The sequence below is a fragment of the Anguilla rostrata genome, chromosome 13 (assembly GCF_018555375.3).
Source record: "Anguilla rostrata isolate EN2019 chromosome 13, ASM1855537v3, whole genome shotgun sequence".
Taxonomy (NCBI): domain Eukaryota; kingdom Metazoa; phylum Chordata; class Actinopteri; order Anguilliformes; family Anguillidae; genus Anguilla; species Anguilla rostrata.
The window spans coordinates 36411775-36434437 of record NC_057945.1 but is presented as its reverse complement, the minus strand read 5'-3'; the positions used below and the strand labels follow the sequence as shown (position 1 = coordinate 36434437).

At 43.0% G+C, this 22663-nt stretch overlaps 1 protein-coding gene and 1 long non-coding RNA gene across 2 annotated transcripts in view; one reads left to right on the top strand and one right to left on the bottom strand.

The window, feature by feature from the left end:
- The window catches only part of slc41a1 (solute carrier family 41 member 1), a 29582-nt gene extending 23014 nt beyond the window's left edge, over nt 1–6568 (bottom strand). Inside the window, exons 1-2 of the mRNA XM_064304441.1 lie at nt 6354–6568; nt 3675–4843 (exon numbers count right to left, since the gene is read on the bottom strand). Coding sequence (XP_064160511.1) covers nt 3675–4133 — 459 coding nt within the window. The 5' untranslated portion in view covers nt 4134–4843; nt 6354–6568. The remainder of the gene's footprint in view (nt 1–3674; nt 4844–6353) is intronic.
- Nucleotides 6569–6822: 254 nt separating this feature from the next.
- On the top strand, nt 6823–12522 carry LOC135237352 (uncharacterized). The gene is made up of 2 exons (XR_010324801.1): nt 6823–7265; nt 11278–12522. It is a non-coding gene; the product is annotated as an uncharacterized LOC135237352 (long non-coding RNA).
- The last annotated feature ends 10141 nt before the right edge of the window (nt 12523–22663 follow it).

The following is a 22663-nucleotide window of genomic DNA, read 5'->3' as shown; positions in this document are numbered from 1 at the left end:
GCAACAGCTTTTCCGAGTCCATCCATCCATCCATTATCTACACCCACTTGCCCTGGTCAGGGCTGCGGGGGGTAGCTGGAGCCTATCCCAGCATGCATTGGGCGAGAAGGTGGGAATACACCCCGGACAGGTCGCCAAACCAACGCAGGGCCCACACACCATTAACTCACCACTCACGCACAGACTCACACCTATGGGAAAGTCTTGCAACACAGTGTGAAAGATGATATTTCGCAGAAAAAGGCCTACTCAGCCTGTCAGCCACCGGCACATAGGGTCCAGGATTACCACACACTGAGGGAACAGTTTACCCCAAGCAGCTGGCAGTCCGTTCAGCTTCCCCACTGCTTGAAGGACAAGCGCTTCACAAAACAGCGCCTGTGACTACAGAACTGGCGTAGTAACCGGTCCGGAAACCCACTCTCGCTCTGCCCCTTTTGTCCAGCTTATAATCGCTCCCTCACAGGAATGCAAGGAGGTCGGGCTCTTCTGCGTTAGCTCCCGGGAACAGGGGCTTAGCACATGACGCTAACATAGCCTACATTCCCTCCAGCGTATTGCTTTCAAAATGGAGGTGAACAGTGACGTGCCATCGTCGCTCCGTGCCGAATAGGGTCATACGGGATCAAAATATTGCTGAGCACATTTGATAATCTGTTTATCATTAATTAGTTGAGGTGAAAGGTTGTCTGAGAGACGAACACTTGATTAGCTCATTTTTGCTTCCTTGTATTGAGCAGTTAGCTCGTGTCCAGAGCGACTTACTGCACAATGCAAGCGCAAGTGTAAAGATCAGGAACTGCAAGTGCGGTAGGAGTCCCGTACAGCCCCAAGAGAGACTGCAAGTGCGAGAAGCGCACACTCGATCGACAACTTGTCAACTGCCAGCTTTAAACTAAGCTGCACAGACCAGAACAACTGGGTAGGATACAGGTAAAAGTTCTAGAGGAAGACTGGGATAACTGACATAGCTGAGGTGCAGACTAAAGAGGTGGTCGTGAGTTTGCAATCTACAACAGAAGTGCGGCGTGGTTTTAGGATGACAGAAGCACGCACCACAATGGAAGAGAGAGTAAAAAAAAAAAAAAAAACTTCTGGTAGTTCTGTTGTGGAACGTTGCTAAGCTACGAACATTGTGTGACTTCCTCCAGCGTCTCTGCCACAGATGCTCTGACAAAACACCGGTGATGGTGTCGCTTGGTGTTCTCCAGTTTGCAGGCCTGAGATATCAGCACTTCCCAGCAACCAGACACCTCCAACTTTATCTGTATGGGGGACTGACCTTAGAGAATATATGACCTGTCAGTGACACAGTCAGAAGCTGGTATTTTTAACAGTTTGGCAGTATATATATATATATATGTGTTACAGCACAGGTCGATCTGCACAAACTGAGCTGGAGAAAACACAAATCAGTGCATGAAAACTTGATAAACATTTAGTACATGGGCCCTAAATTTAGCTAACAATCACCAAAAGCTGACTATTTAAGCACTGAAAGAGCTGCTTCCTGTAATTAAACCTTTAAGTAATTTCTTTTTTTAAAACCGTCACTTGTGAAACTGTTATTGTGCAAATTATAAATTATACACAATTATTAAATAATTGAATAACAAGGCTTTATATCAAGAGGTCAATCAGTCATGTGACATGCATTTGTCATGAACAGTACCAAAAATACTGCTTTCAATAGTCTCTCACCTTACAAGCCACTCTTTATAAATGTATGTTGTATGAATGTAATGCATATGGAATGTAGTGTTGAAAATTTTTACAAAAATTCAGTGACATACCATACAAAAATATTGAAGGGAATGTTTCAATATTTGTTGTATTTCTAAAGGGACACAGCAATTACAATGGGACAGTGTTATCCATGAAACTGCATAATAGGATGATCCATTATGTACTGTCAGTCACTGACACTCTAACTGATAAACAAGACTGTCCATGAAGTCAGACCGCTATAGATTGGTTTTGATCAGTCAATTAGTTCACAGCTCAACCAGTTTTGAAGTTTGGAAGTATCACACCTGCATCAATACAAAATGGCGAGCATTGTTGGGCTGAATGGCCTGTTCTCCTCATGATGTCATGTTATGTTATGTTATGTTATGTTAAACAAATAACATTAACAGAGGGTGAGTCACCTTCCCTGCCAATTGCATTCAGCACAGGCAGTACCACAGAGCTATGCAGAAAAGCATCCCAGATGACACATCGTAGATCTGTGCGTGCCCAACACTCCAATGAAATAGCACGCAATGGAACTGGAACAGATGGGTGTCAAATGGCATCCAGTGATGAGACTAGCCCTAGTAGGCTAAATAAAGAAATACACAGGAAGGGAAAATGGGCTCCAAATCCATTTTTGCAAATGGAAGGAAAGACATGCTGGATAAACGCATGCAGTTAGAAGTGAGCAAAGTCGTACTTTGAAAAGTCTGATTTTTGCAATCGTGATAATCTAGCTGGCCATGGCTCAGCTCACTACACTGGGTTTTTTTTTTTTGTGTTTTGCTGTCTTTATCCACTCTCTCTCTCCTTATAACACCTGAACAGAATGGCATTGAGGATATATTGTCACCCGTGAGTAAAAAGTTCACCTTTGCTGCAGTGGGAAACCCTCAAGCAGTTCTGTTATTAATTTATGCTACATCACATCATGTAATGCAAATAAAATGTTAGAAATCCCTTAAAGGAAACTTGTCAAATGTGAGTATCTGATATGTGATAACAGCACAGAACAGCATCATTATCATTATGAATGGTCAATGATAACGATTTTAAAGCAAACCACTAAAACAGCCACAAGGAATAGCAGGTGGCATATTTAAGACATGCATAAAGACATGAAACATTATGTGAATGGAATAGAATTTTAAGCAGAGAAAAATGGAGAAACCTGTATGATATTTTTGATGGTCTGGACTTGGCGGTTTATAGAAATATAATTTCTAATGAAAAATGTCATTGTTCATTGAGTCATCATAACTTAATTGTGTCTAAATATTTAACATATTATTGAGAGGTGCAGCAAGTGCAGCAAGTTTTGTGGTAATATCACTAAATTGCTAAAGTTGGCATTGTTATGTCATGGGGGGATCGGTTTGCTGGATCAGTCCCTATAACATTACTGACAGTGGGATGTCATAGGAGCATGGGTTTGCTGGATCAGTGCCTATCATATTCCTGACAGTGTGATGTCATAAGATCATGGATTTCCTGGATCAGTCCCTATCATTTAAATGGGAAAAATAAACATTACTGAATTACTTTCTCCCTTTCTCAATTACTTATAAGAAAGACATGTCCCAAAAAAAAATCACTGTAGCAATGCAAAGACCAACAACTGAGTGGAAAAAGGCACAAGAGCTAACAACAACTGAGATGTTGACAGATGCATCTTACTGATGCCATAGATACTGAGATTATGTAAATTAGCAGTCTGAGCAATCCAGCTATAAAACTGTTTAGGGGTTTTTACAGCTCCAAGGGCCCTGTTTTTGCACATGTAAATCTTTTCCCAGAGAAACTGCCAGGCAAAAAAAAATTCTAATTGAGAGGGGAAAAAAAGCTTTGATTCTGAATGCGTAACAAATAAATACATTAAAATAATATCGATACTTTTGTTTGATGATGAATATCACGCTGGTATACATTTCCTCACCCACCTGCACAATGTCCAAAACCATGCCGGCGGCGACGGTCCCAAACCCGGCCAGCAGGAATGGGAAGACCACCTGAAGTCCGATGGAGAAGGAGGATTCCTTCAGGGGAGCCGGCGGCACCGGGCTTTGGTCCGCGCTGACGTCATCGCTCTCGTTGCTTTGGCTGGCGTTCTCCAGGAGAGCATCCTCCTCGCGCTGGCCCTTGGCGTTGGCCCTGCAGTCGATCACCACCACTTCAGACCGGTCGTCCTCGCCCTCCGTCCGCTCCGAGAAGGAAGTGACCTCCGTGAGCTCGTAGTCCCCCGCTTCGGGCCGCAGCTCCTCCGGGCTGTCCGTCAGTATGATCGGGTGCACCGACCCGTTCGTGTGGTGATAGGCCGGTGGCGCTCCCTCCTTCTTCGCTTCTATTGCACCGGTGGACATTTCTGACGGCTTGTCTTGCTCTTTCGACCACAGTACCATGCGGATGGTTGAAAAGGAAATACAACGAATGAGAAATATTAGGACTGGAAGCAGGGAATTAGTCTTTTTTTCCTCCTACGGATCGCCTTCCAAATAATTTATCCCATTAAAGAACTTGTGTTTTTGACTACTGAATGCAGGGCCAATGTTGCATTCACTCCTTCGATCCCGATAATGAGGCCAGGTGCATAGCCCTTCCCCAGGTATGTTTAAGATCTTGCCGGTATTTAGGGAGTATCCGGGTTATTCTCTCCATCCACTGCAATTTTTTTTTTTCTAAAGCCAAACGACAAACAAGTTTCACAATTTAATTTCCCTTCAAAGGGAAAATGTGTTCAGTATTTATTATTATTTTCCTCTTCCTTAGGGGAAAAAAAAACAAGTCACTCTGGGCCACTCGCAATGTACCGGATTAAATATTTAAATCTTGAAGACACCGGCTGCAGACAAGAAAAAAGGTCCACAACTGAACTGCTGCTCCTTTCAATCGCCTTGTGTTTGCCTCCCGAGGTCTTGGCAGATGCACGTCTCTCCGCTTCTTCTCTCTGACTAGCTTGGGACAGTCTCCGTGGGGTGGAAACGTCTCACCTTTCACCACGTGGTAAACTTCGTTCGCCCCTTCACTTTATTTAAAGATCTGAGGTTCTTGGGTAGTGTTTCAGGCGGAGTAATTGAAGGCTTCTGATTTGATCAGACTGGCCTCGGGTCACCTGAAAAACAATTCCAAATTTAATAACGGCGCAAACCAACAATTAATAACCGTTATATAAAACTACAACTGACATAAGTCCAACTGAATATATTAACATAAATTGAGCATTGTAAAACAACATTTTTATAGGCTAGGCATGCAGTCTATTCAGATGTTCTTAAAACAAACAAAAAGCTTACAACAACCGTACCCTCATGCAAACGTGCAAGAAATTCAAATCGTCCGTAATAAAACTGTCAGGATTAAATTACACTCTCTCTGTCTAGTCTCACATTAAAGTAACACCAAGAAAACTGTTCCCTTTATTAAAGCGTTGCGATTTAACTGCGTTAAAATTGTTCCGGTAAGAACGTGTACCGTTCTTTCTGATTTAAAGACATTGTTCATGTAAAAATATTGTTGTTGAACGTGAAAAACTGAAACCACACCGAACGGATATCAAATAACGGCATGATTTGTCCAACTAAAGTGTGAATCCGAACATCTCGTTTTTTACACCGTTACTGGCTTGCCATTCCACAGGCTGTAATTGAATCAAAACTTACTCAAGGATATGGTGTGCCTCACGATGTAAAAAAAAAAAGAAGAAGAAGAAGAAGAAAGAACGTAGAAAATCACATTTTTTCAGTAGCACTGCATTACAAATACTTGACACTAAGAAAACGCGGTTCTGTCAATCGCTAAAGTGGGTTAAAAACTACTTCTGAAGAATATATATTTTTAAACGACTTAAATCGATGGCGGTAACTATTTAACAATAAGCACACACTTCGGATTCAATAGGCGACGTGCCAAGTAGTTAAGAGTATTCTTTCGTTGAAAGTAGCCTGAATGTAAATTAGTCGGCACGAAGTGATACACCCTGCCTTCCCAGGGGAGGGAGAAAAAGTATCATGAAGGCTGCATCTGAACGCGATTTCCTCCGATATCTCTAAATAGCTGCCGACACTGATGCACTTCCTAAGCTGAAGCCGTAACAAGTAATTTTCTATCCGTATGGAACGACATCCGCAGAGGATAAGCGTCAAAGCCAATTCGCTCTGTTTCCGTGTTGGAACAATCACTGCTTGCTTGTCGGTGACAATGTCCTAAACCATGTGTAGCGCCTAATAGTTACATATAGACAAGCCTATGATTAAACAGATAAAGATGTAAATCAATGACAATAATCACAAATCAGATGGCTTGTAGCTACATGACATATTTCCAGAAATGTATAATAATAATAAATAATAATAATAATAATAATAATAATAATAATAATAATATCCCCTTCACAAGCACAATCGATGCAGAATGGACAGTCCATTTACTGTAAACTTCTTAACAAGAGGGTGACACCTAATACACTTGGAGACGCTATAAGACACCACGAGGCCACATTATGCGCACTTCTGGCAGTGAATGAAGAATTGACACGGAATGGAGTTCCAACGCCTTGAGAACGCAGCGGAATAAAATTCTAAGCTTTTTTCAGCACTGCAGGTAGTGCGTAAGGAAGGAGCTACCTTGTGCGGACGCTGAGGTCAGAAAGGAAGAGCGCTCCTCTAAAATCTTCTGCGTCGACCTGTCATCACCATCGCGATTCGGTTCTCCGTTTGCCTGGGGACAGCGCTGTCGGTTAGCATGCCTTAAGTACGATATCGGCCTGGACCTGGATTAATAAGTAACCCACCGGTTAAGCCTGTCACTCCCGATCCGTTACATTGTTCCATTTAGCATACAGAAACCCCTGCGCATCTATATTACTTCAGCGAGCAGGAAGTGAATAGGCGGGCGCAACTGACGCGATCACTACTGCAGACGCCGAAGCCACCAATAGTCCTACCGGCTCCGCACTGAAAATGATTGGCCGTGAATATAGGGGACTGCGCCCAGCCAGTTGTGATGGCTGTCCGCGTTGTGCCGCACCAGTGAATTAATTCACAAAATTAAGGAAACCGAGGGTTTTATATTAACAATTCCACTATACGATTAATGAATTACGGAAATGCAGCGAATCTTGTACACGGTTGAAGCTTTGACGTCACTATTCTCGTAACTGTAATTTATTTACCAGTGGTATCGATGTAAGCTACTTCACATGTCAGAACACACCACATAGCTACCAAATGCGTATTCATTTTCCATTTTTACATGAATGTATGTATGTAGGGGGGAAAATAGAACCTTTAATGGACTGAAAGGAGGTTGGCTGAACAAACAAACAAAAAAATACGGGCATGAATTAATCAAATATAATCGACTGCAGAGAAATGAACTGCGGTTCTGTAGCGCTGTTTATGATCTGCGTGGTGTCATTTCTGCGGAGGGAAGCTTAAGCCCTTCGACTAAGCTTTGCAGGAAAATGCTGAAAAAATGGAAAGTCGGCTACGGACACCAGAGGGACCCCAGGTGGCCTTCGCACTTATTAACCAGAGGTAAGTTACCGCTCCGGAGATCGTGTCTAAACATAGCTTTGCTGGCTAAAATGCACAAGGGCCAAATTAATGCGAGACGGGAGAGGGCGTCAAGGTGTACCGGCAAATCCTGCGATTAGAATTATGCAGCATGGTAAGACGGATAAAATATTGACCTTCAGATCCAAGGATATGGAATGTTTTAAGCCCAGGCATACATTTGTAAATCAGTAGGTAAATAAATAAATCAACAAACAGTCAGACAGCCAACAGATAAAGGCCTGGGTTGTAAAATAAATAAATAAATAAATACCTGCATATTTTGTGTCCATCGATTGTGATAAAGCTTGATACCAGCCACACTCCTTATTTCCACGACTGTTCATGAAAGCATCTCTCCAAGGCATTAACAGGCAAAGCAGTTATGTCAGGTCTGCACATCAAGGACCTGTCCTTTTCAGGATTTTGTGTCAGCTTGTGCTTTCGATTCTTTAATTAACTCAATCGTGTCTCAATCTGACATCTGTGTATGCACAAGCTACAGCCGCACACTGCAAGTGTATCCTAAACAGTTTACTTGCTCACACAGGAGTGAATCAGCGTAGTTCTTAGCGCCGTCAGAAAACTAAAACTACGGTAGGCCGTAATTGGTTGGAACAAAAACCAGTACGCAGATTTATCCTCCAGACCTGGAGTTGTGCACCACTGTGTAACACAAAAAGAAGACAATATAATTACATTTATCCTAGAAATAGCCAGAAACTAAATTTAAAAACGAAAAGACTGAGAAAGTTGCATGGAACTGAGGACTTGGACTAGAAATTATTTGTTTGTTAGAACATGCACAAACAGCATGGTGATATCAAATTTTGGCTTTTGTGCGGACAATGAACCGCTGACGGGAATGCGTTGTAGAAAAAGTCTGATACCCGGTCGGAGAGACAGCTCAAGATGGCATTACCAAACCACTGCCAACCTGAAGGAATTTGTGAAATTTGTTATTTTTCAAGAGGCTTGTCTGAAAAACAAGATGTGCCACCATAACATATGGTCCACCAAACAGGACTTTTAAGTTCCTACATATGCAAACTTTCTATAATAATAATAATAATAATAATAATAATAATGATGTGGCGGCCATTTTCTACTGATACATGGCAGATGATGTGGAGAATAAGATTTGTGAGAGCAGTTTATTAAGCTAAATAAATGGGTTATTGATTGGTATGTCATCAAATTATTTGTTAAATTATTTAAGTTTTTAAAACTATCATATGTCATTACTTTTCATTATGTTTTATTATTCTATTTTCACGGTATGAACTTTGGACTGCAGACCATTTTAAATAGTTTTGTTCTTGTTTATTTTATGTAGAGTGAATGTGGCCTTTGCAGCAGTAAACCACCTAAGCACACCTAATTTTTGTGCTTAAATTCCACATGACTATATCGGCAGTATACTTTATAATGATTAATTAAAGGTACAGTATATAAGTTTGGAGAAATGAGAGAGAGAGCTAGATAAAAAATAAATAATAAAATAAAAACATTTCACCCACTCCCCTTAGCTCTTCCTCCAAACCCCCACCCGCCAAACACATGCACACACGCTGCCTGTCATCTGAGTAATGCAAAGAGGACAAGGGCATTGAAAAGTGAAGTCGGGAGAGTGAAGCCCATCATGCCTCATTCACAGGTAGAAAGTTATGTCATCATAATGAACATAGCTATAGTTTTTATTTACAGCTATGGGCTAACGACAGTCAAAAAATGTATTTGTATGAGACCCATACAAAGTTATGTCTGCCAATGCTGTTCCAAGTTTTTTCGTTTAAACAGCATTTATGGCTATAAACAAAGCTAACTACAGATAAGCTACAAGACAACAACTAGCGTACAACATAGTTATAACAGTGGGCTAAATGCATAAGCTAACTACATTTTCAAGCTACGTCAGCTACACAGTTCGGTGTGATATCAAATTCCAACAAATTTGGAAATTTAACCAAATATGAACAAAAGTGTTCTAAAAAAAAAATCTTACATACTGCACCTTTAGCTGGGCCTATAACCTGAAGGTCGCAGGTTCGATTCCACGGTAGGACGGTGCGGTTGTACCTTTGAGTACGGTACTTAACCTGCACTGCTTCAGAATATATCCAACTGTACGGTATAAATGGAGACTATGCAAAAGATCAGCAAGCTGTGTAAGTGGTTCCGGATAAGAGTGTGTGTGATGTAATGTAACATAATCAGCATTGACTGCAGGCAATCGGTTTAGCTTGCAGAGAGGCTGCCCCCTGCAGTGCAATGACCTTGAAGATACACCCCTAAGATTTTCTCATTTTGCACGGATTGTTCCACCTCTTTTGTTTCATCAGGGCAAGATGGAGCAAGATGGATCCATTCTTGTGTCAGGTGGATCACCATCTGTGTCTTTTGCCCGCGCGTTATGTGATAGGAAAGTTTTTTGTTTTTTTTACACCACCCACAGTACCATCACACCATTTTTAAAAATCCATCGTTCATTTTGTTATGTCTAATGAATTAATTTTTGTTTGTGATGTCACTTCATTCTTTTTCTCCTCTCCATTGGTGTTGTGCTCCTCTGCTGTGACACAGCCTTCTGATTTGTTACATAATTTACCCTTACATCTATTTCCTGATCTGTAAATTTAAGTTTTCTTTTTTTTTTACCTGCGCTTACTTCTCTACTTGTGTCTGTTTGCTTCTTATCCACTTTTTCTCCTCCTGCAAAAAACTGTGAATGAGGACGTTTCATTCCTTTGATTGGGTTAGTCAAACCAACATTAGTAAAATTGTTGTTAATGTGTCCGTATGTGGACCCTCAGCACAGCCTCAATAAAATGTTTTTGTTTCCTTAGTGCATCTAGCACAGGAATATGAATTAGGTAAATAAAAAAAATAAATTAATAAAAAAAGGTTATGCCTCTTGCACAAAAGTAAAGTCTGGACCGGCTGATGTAAGTCAGACGCATGCAAAAGCAGAGCACAGTCCAAGAAGAGAAATGCAATTGTTTACTCGCTACATACGGCACGTCTACACTTCAGCGCGAGCGGCGCGTTCCGCTCGACGAAATTAAACTTCAACCGGGAGGTAAATCAGTGCCGGAAACCGGTTTATCTGGGACAAGGCGCGAGGGGTCCTCCCTCCAGTTCCAGGTACGGCTAGCTAGAACGTCCATCGCGTCTTCCGGACCTGTATCGATCGAGTCAACGGCTAACTTCGGCCGAGGGGCCGCGCGGGACACCGTGCGCCTTCAAACGTCTCGCTTTATCAAACCCACTGACCCCTCGACCCCTGCAGATGATTAGATGATGTAAAACGTCTGGATTAGAGGGCGTCCAAGCTCCAAGGCTGATCCTGTCATTCACGGCTCAAAATGACAGTTCACTTGCAGGTTTTTATTTATTTTAGTGTTCGTTTTTGATTGGCCCAGGCCCAGCCAGAAATGTTAGAGATTTACAGAAGTTTCTGGTGACCGGCCAGCTTCACAGTGGCCGGTATCAAGACATCGTTCAGCCTTCGGAACGTGAGCGATGAACCCCAGATGTGGTCCCGTCTCCACGCTGAATCTGGGGTTCATCGCTCACATCTCAGACTGAGAGCCAAAGCACATGCGCGCATTTCAGTTGCATTATAACTGACAATTAGTTTTAACTGCATTAGTGAGACGTGTTATTAATAGATAAAGGTGTGCTCCCTTGTGTGCTATGGTGTGTTGTTGCTAATACATGTATTATATGTAATACATTATTTCTTTTTTGTAATATCCTTCATATATTTTCCAATTCTCTGTAATTCATAACAGATAAAGCAACACATTTTTGTATTAGTTAATTAACCCATTTTGTCTTTGCATGTAGTGGGAAATTTTTTATGCACCAAATTCTCCAAACTTGAGCATTACCCTTACTTTTTGTAAACAGAACCCCTTCCCCAGTTTAACTGCAGGAAGCAACAGGAGAACCTTAGCGGTGTTTTTTTACCCTCCTCCTCTCTCCTCTAAAGATCCACGCGCGCGTGGCACAGCCTGCGGGGGGACTTGTGAGCGTTGGGCCCCCTGCAGGAGCCGCGGGGTGCGAGCGTAGCCGCGCGATACACCCGCCGCTGCCGCCACTGAACCCGCCCGGGCGTCCCCCTTCCTTCCACGGGCGAACGGGGAAGCGTTACATCAGCCGTGGCCCCCGGCGACGGTGCCAACTGGAGTTGGGGTGAGGCATTGTGGCGAGGGTGAAAGGAAGGAAGGAGGATTCGGGGGGAGCCGGGGGGAGCCGCGGGTAGCCGGGGGGGGGGGGGAATAACAGCGGGATACACAGCAGCGCTCCCTGGGTCCCGGAGGAATCGTGGCACCGCCGGCAGCCATCTTTGGGGTTATGTCACGGCCGGCTCTTCTCCCCCCCCGGCAGAACCAGGTGGGACGGGGACACTTGAACCCGGGTCGTCGTCACGGTTACAGTGTAACTAAAGCTACCAGAGGCCCCCGGGACCGAAAGGTTTGACCTTGGAGTGTCGCTCGCCCTGTCCAGCCTGTAGGACCTCTGTAGCGCACCCCCCCTCCCCCCCTCCAACCCCCGAAAGAAAAGCACGAATAAATAACAAATCCCCTGGACCCCCCCTCCAAAAACCAGAGTTTATCAGTGTCTCACATTGTAAAAAAATAGATGCCCTTCCCAGGCAGGGAGGAGCAAAATATGTAACTTTGGCTGCTATGATGGCTTAGAACAAGAAATATTTTGTGGAGAGTTAGCCATTGTCGACACTCAGAGGTAACTAAATTTTTTACATCTTTCCATGCCCTCCCCCCCCCCCCCCGTGGCTCAGACGGGAAGTGACGGAGGCTCTGGGGGTGAAGTGGTGAGAGAGGTGGCAAGAGGGGTGCAGAAAGAGACAAAACAAGCTCTCCCCGGCAACGTCCAGGGAAAAGCTTCTGTCCTTGGCAACGTCCAGGATGTGGCTGCCAGTTCTGTCTATGTGATTATTTTCACCAGAAGAATGTTGGGGTAGATTTTGGACTGCTGCAGAGCCAGTTTGAATGCTTGTCTGACCCAACTGAAGCCCACTCTCCCTCCCTCTCTCCCCCCTTCAACTGGAGAGAGGCTCAGCAAACAAACTGAACCCAGTGTAACTCTGTGTTTAATCACATGCTAGCTTAGCGGCTAAATTAGCCTCACTGTGCTAGGTTGGAATGTTTTTGCTTTATTCTGTGCAAATTTGTGAATCTAAAAATTAAAATTTCTCCTTTAAATAAATAAATACTTCAGCCCAATTCATTCTTTTAACCTACGGTAAGCCCTAACTGGTTGGAACAACCGTAGTTGTGCACCCCTGAGTAACACAAAAATAAATAATTACATTTATCCCAGAAATTTTGGTACTGAGCGACACCACATGCATTTTATCACTGCAGTAAAAGTCATGTTGGCTAATGACATCGACAGACTTGCTTGCATTAATCCAGTTCAGAAGCAGTATTTGGAAGCAGATATTTTAGAACTGAGTGACATGACGTGCATTTTATCTTTTTTTCTTTTATCAGACGAATGTCAGAGTGGTCTGTGGTGTTGACAGGCTTGCTTGCAGGTGTTATGATCTGTGAGAAGCTTATCTGATCTAAGAGAATTTTAAATGATAAATGTCAGAAAAATATAAAATGACTTGTAAAAGCCCTTGAGTCTAGGCCAATCTGTTTGCAGTTACTGCAACTTGTGTGAATATCTGAGCTGTATGAAATTTTGTTTGTGCATCAGGTATAATAATAATAATAATAGCAACTTATAAAAATAATGTTCCTTTAATGGTCATCTTGACCATTAATTGGTTAATTTTGTGTGCATGGTATACAGCAGTATAATAACAATAGCATAAACTGATTGGGTCTTTGAAAAGGGCCACTTGTTACATTCAAATAGTACTGGCTAAGAAATTAGGAAGCTGCTGCTGATGTTTTATCAGCGGGAACAGCGCAACGCGGAACGTTCATGGGTAACCAAAGAACCTCACATATTAACACCGCCACGCTCCCGTTCTGCTGGAGAACAGCGGATGCATCGCTTCCGCAACCCGTTTTATATCTAACTCTAATTGCCGCGGCCATTATCCATTAATCGGTCGAGACGGCGAGTGGAACTCAACTTGATTTCGTTCAGATTTAAAAAAAACTTTGCACTCTTTGGGGTGAGCTTTCGGCCTGCCTGCCTGCCTGCCTGCCTGTGCGGAACGGACACGTTTGGTGCTGTGCGGTCCAGGCACATTGCACCTTGCACCTTTTCTGGTCCGGACACGTGTCCCCAAACTGCAGCCTCCGTCAGTCTGCTGCGTTATGTACACGTTTCAAGTTTAAAATGCGCGACATTTAACTGGATTAAAATGTAAGTATACATTTACAGTTTCTTAAAAAAAATGTTAATAAATAAAAAAAAATTCCAGCTGTGATTAATTTCTGATGCTAAATTCTATGCCTGAGGAGTAAATTGCCTGTTGATGGTAAAGCAGGTTATCAATGCCATACGCAACAAACACCTGTGCAGTGAAGAAAGGAAAAAATTATTTTAAAAAAATTATAAAAAATAAAAAAACAACCGACTCAGGCCTACATTTATAACAGTGACTCATATAATGCACAACAGTCCTTTCTCCAAACCCGCATGCATCAACAAAGAGATCTTAGATTGACATGAAGGAACTGGGAAAGTGCCTCAATCAGTGCATTGTCAATTTTTTTTTGACTAGAAGGAGATGCTGCAAAGGCAGTTAATTATTATCGTTATCGTGATATTGTAGCTCGTCGTCATGCCTCGCTCTAGTTTGACTTACCATAACTTCCTGACCTAGCCCACGCTTGCTGTGTGAACTGCGTGAACTTGATGTTCATGGCTGTGGACAACTGTTACGTAATGAGTATTCCAACCTTATCGGGCCTGTGTTTCGTAGCTGCTCCAATGACCTTCGGCATGCACTTAATGTACGTCGCTTTGGATGAAAGCGTCTGCCAAATAAATGTAATGTAATGTAAATGAATTGGAGTCTGAGCAAGGCACAGCTGCTGAATGCTTGAGTCATACAGTAACTGCATTGAAGTGAACACAGCCTCAATGAATGCATAGCTGTATACATGGAAACATGTCATCTGTATTAACACAGCATAATCTGGCCATTCTTCATTCGCGGGTCCTAGTCCCACAGGATGTTACTGTCACTCTGCATTTATTTGACCAATTACATTACAGGCATTTAGCAGACGTTCTTATCCGGAGTGACGTACACAAATTTTACACAGAATTTAAATTGCATCCATTTATGCAGCTGGACATATACTGAGGCGATGCAGATGCTCAAGGGTACAGAGGAATCGAATCGAACCTGTGACCTTTAGGGTACAAGACCAGCTCCTTACCCGTTATACTACACTGCCGCCCCCAAATTACAGCAGTTGATTTAACTCACCTCACCTCACCTGCTTTCTTGGGTCTGAAATGGTTGCTGATGCTAAGGAGAAAACAAACAGCGGCAGACCCCGAGGCTCTCCAGGAACGAAGATCACTGGTGCAATCTATATATCGACCCTGCTATGAGCAACGGCTAAGGCAATAAATAATCTCATGAAATACTGTGGTCCTGCTCATCTATACAGGCTTGTTTCAGTACAGTGGAAGCATGAGGAGCACCTTACACTCAGGTGCCAGGCTTCTGACAGGCAATAGACTGCAACCGTCTTCTCTTTGGGGTGCATTTTTGGGCGCCACTGTGGCACAGTGGGTAAGGAATTTGCTTGTAACGAAAAAAGGTCACAGGTTCCGTTCCTGGGTAGGACACTGTCGTTGTACCCTTGAGCAAGGTACTTAACCTGCAATTGCTTCAGTGTATATCCAGCTGTGTAAATGGATATGTGGTGTGGGGATGGCTGGTTTAAGCAGCCACACCTGCCCTGGGTCAAGCTAATTAGACCTGGCCAATTGGATAATGGGTTAAGAATTAGATAATTGGCCAGGCTAATTGGACCCAGGAACAGGAGTGGCTGCACCTGTGCGTAGTGAGGTAATCACTGCGCACAGGTTAAATCTGCCATCCCCACCCACATCAGGAGCTTCGGTCATGACTGGTTTACATCTGCTCATTTGGCGTTACCATCTTGCCAAACCCTCGTGAATAAATGTGGACTGTTTTAACATCATCTCCCTGTGTCTCTGTGCTGGAGGGCCCCAAAGAAAGCCACTTCGGTGGCCTGTGGCAGGCGTGTTTGCCACAGGATACAATGCAGCAATAAAACATAAAGAGATAAAACATATTTAGAGAAGCTTCTGATGGCTGCCCCTGGGTTCATCGCTCCAGCCATTGAATAGCCAGCGCTAGCCAGTCAGAAGCTTCTGTTAAATATGTGCCTGGTTACACACAACACTGGGAAAAAAAGTTGAAAACACTCACTAAAACTGAAACATTATCGAAACCGCCTCAAAAAAAGAAACACTTGGGTAGGGATTAGCCACCTGTTCTTACATACCATGTGCACAGGTCTCTACTGAGCTATTATGCAACCCATCTCAAAAAGTGATGCAAGCAGCCTCTGTACATACAGTTGGCAAATATGTCAATGGCAAAGCGGACAGGAGTTCACTCTTTTTGAATACTCGACTTGTGTTTAACCGCAGTTCGTGAAAATCAGCTATTCACAAAATGACATAACCGTGCGGGTCAAGAACCAAGGGTTCAAGGAACGTAAGCAATTCCAGGAAAGGTACATTGAGGAACAAAAAAAAGGAGGGGAAGGGGGGGTGGGGGGGCGCGCATGTAGATACCAAAAATCTTTTTCCTTCTTAACTCTGCTCCAGTTTTACCTAGACTCAGGTACTGCAGAATTCCGGATCTTTCCAAAACACCTCTTTTTCCCCCCACCAGAGTCTCCACCAGAACAAGGTCTCTCTAAACAAGCCGGCTAATTTGCACCAGTCAAACTCACCATTCCAAACGGAGGGGCACGGGCAGTGTCGCTGGGGCGAGGGCAGCGCTGGGCCAAAGGGTCCCTGTCCTCACGTTCCCTCAAAACGGGTTCCTTCTCTCCCGCTCAGCAGCTGTATGGGGAAAACACATCCATCAGAGGGGAGAGACAGAACTGGGACTCGCGTCCCCTCGAAGTGTGTCCGCGCCGACCGGAGACACGCCAAAGTCACGGCACGATTTTTTATTTTTTTTACACGAGAAGCAAGAAAATCGCGCCGCTCTTCCACCCAAGATGGAGGTAAAAACAAAAGGGTAAAGAGTTTCGGCAGAGAAGGTACAATGAAGAAATCAATGGTAGTGCGGCTTTTTTCTTTTTCTTTTCTTTTTTTTTTCCTGTTTTGTTCCAGCCTTGCTCTGAATACAAGTCTAATTGGTATGCAGGTGGGGAACGTTGCAGCCTTTTAAAAACTCCGATTCACCAGCATTGTGTGAGGGAACCCCCTGCTGGACTGAAAGTGTAACTGCAGCGCCGCTGTTCTTGAATAAGGCAAGTTATGCTAATTACTTGCTGGGACAGCTCTAGAGTAGATGGTGCTGTCTAATGAGACAGCATTTGACCTGTTCTGGGCCCTAGGGAACTTCAAAACTTTTTTTTGTTATTTAGTACAGTATAGGTCAGAGGGGCCTTCAACAGCTCTCTGAGGAAACTGGCACACATTTTTATTACCTCATATTATATTCCCTACAATTCATTATATATATATATATATTGGGGTCACTGCCGGTCCTCACTCATTGTGCATTTACAGCCTGAACCAATTCACCAACATAGAGGCACAACAACACGATTTCTGTAACATTCAAGCTCGCCTTCCACCCCCCCCCCCCAAACCACAATTCGCCTCCAGTGAATTCTCCCCTTCGTCTGCATAACAGCCTTGCAAAAAAAAAAAAAAAAAAAAGACTGAAAACAGAGTCATTTTATTACTTTCATTTTCCTCTCTCATACGGGTGGCAGCGTAGCATAATAGCTCAGGGCCGGGGGGTTTTCCATTCCAAGCTTGTCGGTTGGATTCCCAGGTGGTTCACTGCTGTCGTGCACTTGAGGAGAGGTACTTAACCCGAACCGCTTCCGTAAAATATCTAGTTTTATAAACGAACTGCGTGCAAGTGATGTGAGTCACCGTGGAAAATAGTGTGCTCAATGCCTACAATGTCAAACGAACAATTTAGCGTGTGTTTGGAAAAATCAATGAAATTAACTGTTTTTTAAATTAATTGTCGAACCCAAATCTTTACATTAGCTGAATGCTTTCTCTGATAATGTGTTGTAGTTAGCGCCCATTAAGTAATCTGGGTAAGGATTTTTTGTTTCACTTATATGGTGTATGGTACTTCAGAGCACGCATTTATGTGTATAGCACTTACAGAGCCATAGGTTAATACACAAGTGTTGTTGCACTTCAGAACAACAGGTTAATGCACATATATGGTGTATAGCACTCCAGGGCCATAGGTTAATACACAGGTGTATAGCACTTCAGAACCACAGAGTAAGACAAACATACAGTAGGTGTATTGTAAAAACACAAATGCGGGGAGTAATATGCTCGCTATAAAAATGATTGCTGTGTTCTCATTACTGAATGAGACTGAATGTGCATATAAAATTTGAGTCTGGCACAAATTTCAGTATAGACACAGACAGAAGAGCTTTGGCATGTTTTTAGCTGAAACTTCCAAGCAAACATGATGGCCGCACTGTCACTAATGTTTAATTGGCTCATTACCATACTATTAGTGGAGAGTAGCAAAATGACTTACAATAACTGGCTGAATACTGAATTGGAGCTGTTAACCTCACTGGGGCTGACTATGTCAATTCACATCAAATTTGACAAAATGCTTAATGCACACTTTAAAAAGACAATTTTTACACTCACTTGATTACAGTGGTGGCTGCTTCATCAACCTCCAATGAGCTGCGGTTGTTGAAAAGGAATCAATTGACATAATTAAGCACCAAAGTCTAAACACTTTAATTAACGGGAGGGACAAAAAAACAAAAAAAAAAAAAAAAAAAAAAAAAAAAAACTGTCCTCAATTCCCAAGAAAAAATGAGGAGAAGAGCCGCAGATTTTGCGGGCGAAAATTGAGGGCATGTCAAGTAGAGATCAGAGAGGGAAGCAGTGTGGTGAATAAATTGAGAAAGCTTTGCCGGAGTGACACAGGAAGGACACAGAGACGAGAGCAGACGAGTGCGGCTCTGCAATCTACTGCAACTTATTGCCGGCCCTCATTCCCAGAAAAGAAATGGGCTGCAGGTGGTCGAGTTGAGTTGAGTGAGGGAGGGAGGGAGGGAGGGAGGGAGTAACTGAGTGAGTGATTGAGAGAGAGAGGGAGAGAGGGAGGGAGGGAGTGAGTGATTGAGTGAGAGAGGGAGGGAGTCAGTGAGTGAGTGAGAGAGAGAAGGAGGGAGGGAGTGAGCGATTGAGTGAGTGAGTGAGTGAGAGAGGTAGGGAGGGACTGAATGAAGCAGGAAGTGAGTGAGTGATTGAGTGAGAGAGGTAGGGAGGGAGTGAATGAAGCAGGAAGTGAGTGAGTGATTGAGTGAGTGAGTGAGGGAAGGAGAGAGTGAGTGAGTGAGTGAGGGAAGGAGAGAGTGAGTGAGTGAGTGAGGGAAGGAGAGTGAGTGAGGGAGGGAGTGGGAGACTGAGTGAGGGAGAGTGAGTGAGGGAGGGAGGGAGGGAGAGAGTGGGAGACTGAGTGAGGGAGAGAGTGAGTGAGGGAGTGGGAGAGAACACATTTCCTCAGGCCCTGCCTTGATACAGCAGGGTCAGAGTCTGCCGGATTTCCTTTAAACAAAAGGGAAGTTTTCCTGTGAGAGCAACAGCTGTAGCTCCCATCAAACGATGGACGGGTTTCCTGGTTGCATCCCCTCGAGATTTGGGCAACCAGGAATGAGATATCGGTGTTGTGTGTGACACTGAGCGCAAAAAAGCCGCTTGTGTTCCTGAGTTTTGGAACGTGTGTGGAAAGCAGCAAGGGGTGGGGGGTAGTGTCACTGAGACACACACACACACACAAACGTATGATTCTGATGCAATCTGAGGTGTTATATTTGTCAATAAAAAGCACTGTACAGTTTTTATTAAGTAGTATTGTCTGGAAAAATTTCCACAAAATTTATTCCCCCCTCCATCTGGCCACCTAATCACCCTCTATAACTCACTGTCTACACATGTAATGACTCTCTATTTGGCTACCCACCAAATCATGCCCTGATTGGCTGCGCTCCTAATGACCCCCTATAACTGATTGGCCGCACAATCCCTTTCATTCCCATCCCCTTTGATTCCCCAAGTCATCAATACAAACTAGAACTGAGTTCCACTTCAATCTGCCTGGTAACAAACTAAAAATAAACAAATGAACAAATACATTTTACAATGAAAGTACAGTTCAGTATTCGGAGATTCTGTGAGGATGCAGATTCACAGAGGATGTCCATTAAGTGGTCTTAAAGTTAATTCGCATATTGGTTTTCAATGTCGTACAACTGAAAAATTCCTACACGGTACCTAAAACCCAGGTTTAACTGAAAAGTTCAGGAAGGACACAGGTAAGGATAGAATTGAAGTGGTGCAGGAGAGATTTGTTTGACGTAGCATCTAGGGGAGCAACGGGTTCAAACGAAGTTCATATATCTGTCTTACGAACTGTAATACAATGTCTGTTTGAAGTATTTTGTCCAGTTCCTGGCACCATGCTACAAGAAGAATGCAACAGGACTGGCTCTGGAAATCAGACTTTGTTTATAACATTATTTATGAACGTTATTTATTGAGAGATACCGAATGCACAATCTCTTTATTTCCTGCTAATTTATTATTTGAGAGAGAATGCATTTGCAGAAAGGGACCATTGCGGCATAATTACAGGAGCTATTTAAATCTGTCAGCGGAACAAGACACAAAAGGTGGAAATTATTTCACGGAAAATTTCACACCGACACTAGGAAGCTTAAAAAAAAAATTTTTTTTAATTTTTTTTCTTTTTAAGACAGTGTTATTTTTGCATGGGATATATTACCAGGAGTGTGAAGTGAGAGCGGAGACCTTTTGAAATATTCAAGACCAGGCCTTCGCAGACCTGGACGCAGGCCAGGCGGTAAGGAAGTGTGCAGCCTGGCGACGGACCGAACTGCCGGTTCTCATGACCAGAACCTCGCGCGCACCGTGCTTCTGCTCGACGAGCGCGCACCGAGCCCATTGGCCAGCGTCTCCAGGCGGAACTGGGCTGTCGAGAGGGAGAGAGAGCCGCCAGGCTGTGAAGCGAACGCAGAAAAAAAAAAGTAAAGACTCCTATTATCCCGCTGCTGAGATCGGTTGCCAATGACGATGGAAGCCTCCGAGGCGTGACCAGCGATTGGCTGCGCGGTCGACGGCAGCTGCCAATGGCGTCTCTAATCCCCGTCGGCAAATGGCGGGGAACAGCAGCCCATGCAAACGCAAAGCGCCCTATTTTGGGGACAACAGTAGGACAAATATGCCGAGGCGTTAGCGGATGGCTAAATTCCTATGGCGCAAATGCGGCACTTCTGGGCCATGCCTGGTTCAGCAGTTTTGTTAGTGTGTGTGACAAAGGTTTTTGGGTTTCACCACCCAATCCATGACTCAGACTTGTGTAGGGCACTGAAACTTTTTAAAAACTTAAACATTTTGATATTGGGACCCAAATTACCAATTCAGTACCGTTCAGGGACCCATCAAATACACATGCTAGTACAGCCCATAGTGGACAACAGACTCATCCTGGGACCCATCTCACCTGTTTTGGGTCCCGGCGCATAGTTTAAGGAACACTGCTGTAGGTGGTGTGTCAGATAAAAAAAAAAAACATTCTAGTCTGTGGAAGTCTGTTGTCAAGTAATGTCTGCACTTTTGTCTGTCTAGACCACCTTTCAACACAAACTCTGGTACTCTCTGCTACTTCTAATGATGTGTTATCGATGCACTTGTATGACTACTGAGCATGTAGCGCAAACAGGCTCTCCCAGAAATCTCCCGTCACACAAAACTAATTTTATGTGACTCTCGTCACAAATCCATCTTTGTAAGACATGCATCTGTTAAATACATATTTGTACGTATATATTTTAACCTCTAGGCCCTACAGTTGAAGATACTAATGCCCTGGACATGCATTTGGAACTGAAGCTTTCAAACTAGCTCCTAAAATAGCATTGAAATTCACCACTTTAAACTAAAATAAGCCACTCCCCAATGCCCGTGTGTTTTTAGTTTTTTTTTACACTACTGCTCTCGCCAATATATGGCACAAAGAGTGCCAATCGACACAGTATCCAATACATGCCAACACCACACTAGTGAAGTGTAAATATCAATTTATTACTATTATAAATAACAAATATACAATAAACCAGGACTATCATTTATATCATTCTCACTATAACAATATAACATTGTGGATACAGAAAAAATGGCAATTAATGACAAACCAATGTGAGGTATTTTGCACCAACACACAACTTTTAGAGTCACCTATACAAAATGCACACAGCCAAATGACAGTGCTACTGTTAAATTGCATAAAGGATCGTGTGGGACTTGACGCAACTAGCAAGAACTACAAACCTTATTATAAATGAATGCATTCAATATTTCTTATGTGCTGTGATAGTCGCTACATTAAGTAATTGTTTTTGAATAGCAAACACAATTATACGTGCTGTGAAAAATATAAAAACAGAACCAAAAAGCAAAGATTTCTTCAAAAAAAAAAATCTCTTTCTCAAGTTAAGATTGTTTATCAGAATCAATAACATTACTATATTACTATATTGAGAAATATGTCAAGGTCTTCTCAACTTTTTGCTTGAATGCATGATGCAGTCACTGAAAACCTTGAATTTGATTAACTCTTGGCTGACAATTAACAATAGTGTCCTTCACAAACATAATTTGACTAATTCACCAACCACCAAAATAAATTATAGAAATTGTGTTTGTATTGAAACAAGAGAGCTAATTTCTAAGCCAAGGTACAAACATTATGAGTGTGCAGTGGCGTGTGTGTGTGTGTGTGCATGTTTGTGACTACATAGTAAAGGCATAGAGAAGGTCATAGAAAATGCACATCAAAAATGTGTTTGAATTAACTGACATTGCTACCAATAAACAGTCCTGTAGGTTACATAGATTAGGAGAAAAATATTGCCAGTGCTGTCCTGTAAAATTGCAAGTCTTTGCTTTCCTCCTAGTTGTGAATCTCATAATGCTGTTGTGACACAAAACTCAATGTAATTTGACTTCCATGAAATCAAGAGTGCATCCAACTGGCAAAACACCATAGAACATGTTTCAAAGGGGCTGATGGGAGTTGGAGTCCAGAACTGGTCAAACATACTTAACATACATAAGTTCTGGACTACATCTCC